Source organism: Lepisma saccharinum, chromosome 1 (genome assembly GCF_977018435.1).
Source record: "Lepisma saccharinum chromosome 1, izLepSacc3.1, whole genome shotgun sequence".
In the NCBI taxonomy this organism is placed as follows: Eukaryota; Metazoa; Arthropoda; class Insecta; order Zygentoma; family Lepismatidae; genus Lepisma; species Lepisma saccharinum.
The window spans coordinates 69342013-69349612 of NC_139229.1; the positions used below are offsets into that span (position 1 = coordinate 69342013).

The 7600-nt window shown below is 38.6% G+C and overlaps 1 protein-coding gene across 1 annotated transcript; it reads left to right on the forward strand.

Moving 5' to 3' along the window:
- LOC145983760 (uncharacterized) lies at positions 1 to 4138 on the forward strand. Its single transcript, XM_083116811.1, is given in 3 exon segments — positions 1 to 113; positions 115 to 191; positions 3360 to 4138. Coding segments are annotated over 3 exon segments (969 nt in total).
- Positions 4139 to 7600: the final 3462 nt, after the last annotated feature.

The following is a 7600-nucleotide window of genomic DNA, read 5'->3' on the forward strand; positions in this document are numbered from 1 at the left end:
ATGGGTGATCTAGATATAGATAAATTAGACACAGAAGTATTTATTATGGAAGTGGAAAAGAGGGCATGTATTTGGGATATTCGGTGTGAAGAATTTAAAGACAAACAGAAAAGATTCGGCGTGGAATGAAATTTGCTGTACTTTGTTACCAAACTTCACAGAGCTTTCAGATGCAGAGAGGAAATCTGTTGGTAAGTCATGACTCATGTACGAGAGCTTATTCATAACACACGACATGCAAACACATTAATCTGGATGAGCAATTTAAAAAAAGGTTACTAGTAAATATCTCAAAGTACACCGACATAAAAGCCATCCCCATCTCCCAAAAAGGGAAGGGGCTCAACTTTTTTGTTTTGGTGAAAATATAATTTTTTAAATGTTTACATTCCTCACCAAAATATAATTGGCTGTCACTTGAATAAAAGTTACGTATTTTTTTGTGGAAAATATAAATCTGCTAGGGGCCACGGTGGCTCAGTGGTGAAATCAAAGAAATGTCGCTTGAGTTGGACGATATTTATTCATGTTAATTTGTTGAGTATTTCAATAATATTCACAACAATGGGCAAATACAGTACAGTATTCTTACCGTCATGGAGCTATGTGGCGAATGCGATTGTTGACTTCTAGACACAATTTTAAACCTTGCACTATGCCTTTTTTTTTTATTTGCCTGTCCGGAGTAAGCGAAGTTGGGCTTATCGGGGCCCGGATTAATGAGGTTTTACTGTATGTATGATAAATAACAAGAGCATACATAGGTTTCATGTACAAGCTGATCTCCAATCTGGACAACTGTATATTTTAAAGTATAGTAGAACATACGTAGTTCAAGTGAAATTACATTATACGTACAAAATGTTTCAAAAGTAAAGGATGTATAGAGTCTGTTACTAAAATGAACATATGAGAAGAAAATAGGTAAATAACTATTAGATACAGTATCAGTATAGTGCTAGTAAAGTACGGTTGGCAATTTAGGTCATTGTGCAGAGCACATTGCAACGTTCACAATTGTATATGCCACAACAAAGTCACACCCGTACCAAAAGAAGGGAAAACCTCATATTGTTCTGTCTTGCCACAACACTTTACCAACTTCACTAACAAAGTAATCAGTGAAAACTTCTCTGATTTGTAATGCTGAAACAGTTCGTCTCCTGTCATCCAAATTTGTACATGGTTCAAAACCTTCAATAATCAGAGTATCTTCCATTTGGTAGCCATCTCTCACACGTACAAAATTGTGTAAAATGCAACATGCCTTTGTGATATCGACATCAAATTCCACACTAACGTTCATAGCATGATGGAAAACCTGCCATTTGCTGGACAATATTCCAAAAGCGCATTCCACACACCTTTGTGCCTGCAACAACCGGTAGTTGAAAATCATCTTTTTTTTTTTCTTTTTTTTTTTTGTGAGATAGCATTTTTCCTCCATACGGCCGCTGTACATTTTCTGACAGTCCAAACGCCTCTTCACCAACAGAAACGTAAGGCGTTACAATGCCATCAGTATATGGTAATGGCGCTGGATCTGGTATGTTTAGGGTTCTCTCATTCATTTTTTTCCACAAAGCTGAATGTTTGAAAATTGCACTGTCAGACTCTTTTCCACATGACCCAATGTCAATAAAAACGAACTTGCATTCTCAATCTGCAACAGCAAGGAGAACAATTGAAAAGAAGTCTTTGTAGTTGTAGAACAACGAACCACTCATCTTTGGTTTAATCACACATACATGCTTCCCGTCTATTGCTCCTATGCAGTGTGGAAAATTAGTATGATTTTTGAAGCCGTTTGCAATATTCTTCCACCTCTCTCCCGTTGGTTGAGGAAAGCACTGGCTCTGTAGTGTGTCCCATATTGCATGACAAACTGTTCTGACCACCTCACTGGCCCTAGATTTGCCAATTCTATAGGTATACGAGGGTCACTATTTATATTTTGAGCCTTGGCAACACTGATTGAAGTTAGGCGCGATTTGACGTTTGCACGGAATCGTCTGGCATTATTGACTATAACGTACTTCAAATGTTTTGTCAATAGCTTGATTTGTGTTGTTTATGTTGCCTTGGAGATTGCGAGACAACAATAAAATGGAATTAACTCGTGAACATTTTCGTGCGATGATTTTTTACTATTTTCGACGTGGATTATCAAGACAAGAGTGCATCGATCAACTTACTTCCACATTTGGCGATGAAGCCCCATCCTTTGCCACTGTGAAACGCTGGTATAACGAATTTAATCGTGGCCGCCATTCGCTCACCGACTAGATTCGCGAAGGTCGTCCAAAATCAGTTGTTGTTCAAGAAAACATTGATGCTGTGCAAAACCTAATACTGCAAGATCGATCGTCATGTGACATACTGTGAGATTGAGGCAACCATAGGCATTAGTTCCACCAGCATATATAAAATATTACGTGATAATTTAGCTGTGAGAAAGGTATGTTCTCGTTGGATCCCACAAAATTTGACAAAAACTCAAAAAGACGCTCGCGTCAATTGGTGCAAACAAATGCTCAATAAATACAATCGTGGTGCTTCAAAAGACGTATATAAGATTGTAACAGGTGACGAATCATGGATATATGCATATGAGCCAGAACGTAAACAGCAGTCGACTGTATGGGTGTTTCAAGATGAACCCAATCCAACAAAAGTTGTTCGCACTCGAAGCACATCGAAACAAATGGTCGCCTGTTTTTTCGGGAAAACTGGTCATGTGGCAACTGTGCCTTTAGAGGAACGTAGAACGGTCAACTCTGAATGGTACACAAGAATTTGTTTGCCAGAGGTCTTCGGTCAAATACGGAAAACAAACAAACGCCGTCGGATCATTCTTCATCAAGACAATGCCAGCTGTCACACACTCGTCTAACAACCGACTTTATGAACAGTAAAAAAATCAAATTGATGGGTCATCCACCGTACAGTCCTGATTTGGCACCCAATGACATCTTCTTGTTCCCGAATGTCAAGAATAAATTGCGTGAACAACGATTTTCGTCGGCGGAAGATGCCGTTGATGCGTTCAAAAACCATATTATGGAGGTGTCTCAAGAAGATTGGAAAAACTGCTTTGAAAAATGGTTCAAACGAATGCAAAAGTGTATTGACCATAAAGGAGAATACTTCGAAAACCAATAAAGCAGTTTTCAATGCCAAATTCCTGTTTTTTCATTGTTAGGCTCAAAATATAAATAGTGACCCTCGTAGTGCAGCTCAATAAGGTAGCAACCAGTGGCCAGATACCTGAAACGAAACAAGTATGTACAAAGTAGCAAAATGTGTGCACAAAAAGGTGTTAGATTAAAATTTGTAATTTTCTCCCCCTTTTCCTTCAGGTCTGAAAGTTCCAAAAAAATGGCGTAACATCCGAGACTATTACCGGAAGTACACGAAACAAGTGCAACAGTCTGACTCTGGAGGAATAAAAAGATTCAAATATACATACTCTGACCAACTGAACTTCTTGTTGCCTGTCCTGGAATTGAGAATGGCATCAGCATCTAGCTTACAGGAAGACGTACCCCAGGAAATGGAAATTGAGGCATCCGAAGAATTCCCAGTAGAAACCAATGCAGACGGTGTTGAGAAAAAACCTCAACCTCATCCAGGGACCTCTGGAAGGTCTTCAACAAATTCGAAAAATGTACCAAATACACCTAAATTTAGATCTAAGAAAATTGACATTGAAGCAAAGCTTATAAACTTTTTAGACAACCCCCAGTGCCCCATCCTGAAGTTGGATAGGTCATTTTTGGACTCCTTGCTGCCTACTCTCAGAAACTTTGACACGGACCAAAAACTAGAGTTCCGCGCAGAGGTTCTACATACGTATACTGCAGCGCATCACACGAGCGAAGCTGCAACTAGTCCATGGTTTCCAAGCACAATATCAAGCAAACATACAGCCTCCAAAAATGCAAATGCATTCTACCCATCGTACTTATTATCAAACATTTCACCAACAAGTTGGAGGTTAATGCTATCAAGCTTTACCACCTCAAATCGGGCAGACGCAATTTCAACAGCATGGAGGAGGATCTGTCGTTCATCACGTGAGCATGACAGCCACAGAACCCACAGCTTCAGTATCCAGCCAAACAAATGGACCTCTTGATACCCAGCTTGATTGCAATGCTTCAACAAAGGGTAGTACGCTTTCTCCATTCTCAGATGATACACAGCACTTACTAATGAACTTTCGAAATGACTGTAAATTCAATCATTCCTAAAAGTTATTACTAAATAGTTACAAATAATAATTATTGATAAGATTTTCCTTTCACGCTTCTGTTTGTAAAATTCTATTAGGAGAAAGTAATGTTACTAATAAATCTGTGAACGCTAAGAGTTAATGATAATTTTGGGCTATATCTCATTAATTGAAAATAAATTAACTTACCTGAGTGTAATGGCAAGCATTTCAATTGCATTCTCATGTTTGTATCGTTCTTCTACAGTGTGTCCTTTATGGCATGATTATAGTTCATCGAAACTTGCAATTGACATCCTGAAGTAGTTAAAAAGTTTAGATTCATCTTCCCGGAGCTGACCATACAACAAATAAAAAGCTCCTTGTGTCAGACGGCAACTAACTATTGGATGTACCCAATATTTTCTATTTTCCCTACGTTTCTTTATTAATTGCAGCCCTAAGTACGCTACTACTGCATGGTGACGATCATCCATGTTCACTGGCAAACTAGACGTAAAATGTTTCCGCTGAATGTCAGCATTTTCTCTGCATGCCTTTACGGACACAATGCGGAAAGAATGCTTAGATGTTAAGCACTTTTCAACCATTCCTTCCGCCGAATGTCAGCATTTTCTCTGCATGCCTTTACGGACACAATGCGAAAAGAATGCTTAGATGTTAAGCACTTTTCAACCATTCCTTCCGCCCGTGTGGACCGGGTGTAACCGGAGTAAGAAAACCATGCATTTTCAAAACATTCCACTTCCGAGCACAGCTGAAGCCGACCTGAAGTCGGCCACGCTGCCGTTATGGATGGTGGAAAACTGTGGGAGACCAGCAGCCTCAGGGGATTGAACCGACGACGCCCATTGGCCGAGATTTATTTTGGAGCATTTGCTTTACTCGATTTCCTACTCCATTTATTATTTACATTCTCATCTGTAAGCTATGTGTTATACGTATATAGACGTATTCTTCGAAATCTCATCTTTACATTGATGTACCATGTACATCACAATTTCGTTTCTTAACTGCTGTCACAATAATTAAAGCTACCCCTTCCGAAAGAAAATAGCATTGAATTGGATACGAAGAAAACACGTTCTCTCGTTGTGAAGACTTGGTCCCAGCACGTCGTCTGCTGTGATGTCACACCAGTGGCGCAGGAACGGGGGGTACAGGGGAACATTGTACCCACCCAAATATTGAAGGGGGTATTGTACCCCCTAAATCTGTAAATTCAATTGTACCCCGTTAGATAATTTGACAGACGCAAGGTCCTACTCCACTTTAAACTGTACGTCCAGTCCCGATTAGCCTTATTGTGCATAAAGTGGACTTAATAGGCCAAATCCTCCTCCCCCCCCCCCCCCCAAGCAAGGTGCTACTGTTAAAAGAACCTATTTTCAATTCGCTCAATTAAAATATTTATATTGTTCATATCTTAAAGCATTATATTTCTTACCTCAGAAAGTTAAACCATTATAAACTTATTCTACTACATTGTGCTAGTAGTTAGTGCATTGGCCTGTGTTCTTAGAAACTTCTTTAAGGGGATGAAAATTGTTTAAAATGTGTGTGGAACGATGGAATGAGATAAAGATTAGTCTCAGAAAATCACACTCCAGACGAATTCTCCTTTGCATAAGGGGGTACAGTTTTCTAAAGAAGTGGTCGCGTCGATTCGAAGATACAAATCTTCATCAGAAGAGTATATGAATATTTCAAATGCAATTTTTCGAAACGAAATACTTACACAAACGAGAAACGACCGACTAACTTCTACTCCTGTACCTCATGCATAATTTTCATAACTATGTAATGAGTAGACCTCGGATATTAAGTTTTTAACCTATTTTTTCCTTTGCAGGTAAATAAGAAATAACAAGTTATATCAGCGTTTCATTAAAAACGAAACAACTGACAAAGTTTTATAGTGCCTAAAATAACGTATTTTGCTTGTTAGAACCTACTGTAAATGAAACCTTTTTTTAAGATTTTTATATATTTTATTTAGGTTTTACAGGATTTTTATATCTCACAGAGGTATATACTAGGTTTGGTGGTGAAATAATTCAATGACTGACGTGTTTGAAACATGTTTTATGTCGATTTCCCTCCCTCCAAGTATAGGATCTTTATCAAAGCATTAAACAAAACAAAAAAATGTCTGACGTCATTGTTATCTGCAGGTAATAGTGATGTCAGAAAGAGGACAGTTCCCCCAATACTTTTTTACCCCTGCACTATAGACTCTTAATTCTAAGCCTTGCCTACTAAGATAAAGTAAACTGCCCTTGCCCCCCCCCCCCTTCTCGCCATTCTCAGTTTTGGCACCCAATCGTCTCTACTGCCTGCACAGTTCTGATCTGTGTGGCCTTGGCCACTCTCGTGTCAGTTTGGTCCTTCTTGGCATTCACGCCTTGCGAAGAAATGTTTCAGCATTCAAATTTGCACTACTGACTATGTTCCTGTTGAAAGATAATTTTCAGCACATGAAATAATCCTCACAGACAAAAGGTGGAGTTTGAGTTTGGATAACACAAAAAGATTCATGGTGGTCACTAGTATAATTCCTGGTTTTCAAGGCGGACTTTTCAAAACTTCAAGGATAAAAGCAGATGTTTTCTCTATTCCAAACTTACGTATTACCGACACTCACCCTCCCTTCCACACACAAAAATATTGCCAATATAAAGGGTTTGTATGATTCCAATGTACCAAAAAAATTACCTAATCAACTTCAAGATATATTATTTTGTAATAATCTTCCATCTGTCAGATAGATTGTTCTGTGAAAGACACTAACAAAGTAAGTAGATTGATTGAGAAAATTTAGTTTTATTTTCCATGTAGCTTTTTTTCTTCCTAAAAAAAGCTAAACTGAGAGAATCTTTCCTCAGGGCAACGCGGGTGAGTAATTACAGATTGAAGCAGTTTCGAACTACTATTTCCTACTATTACGGGGTTTCGAACCACGGACCCTTTGATTATTGCTTTATAAACGGCAGTATTTGCGTAAAATTGACCAGATTATGCTCCATATGCATACAGGTCACATGCAACCCTCATGAAAAAGGCAGATAACAGCAGGCCCATAGCTAGAATTGATCTCCAGGGGGGGCTCAAGGGTTATCATGGGGGCTTTGTAAACCAAGTCCATTTTCCAAAGTTTAACATTATTAAATGAAGGCAATTTTGTGTGTGTGTTGGAGGGGGGTCATTAAGTTTACATACATTTTAGAAATATACAAATACTACATTTTTCTATATCTTTTAAAATACCACTTGATGTGTTAATTGAATACTACTGAAATCGTCCCTTACTACACACTCCATACTACTTTTGATAATACCAGTGGCGTAGCGTTATAGTATGCCCAT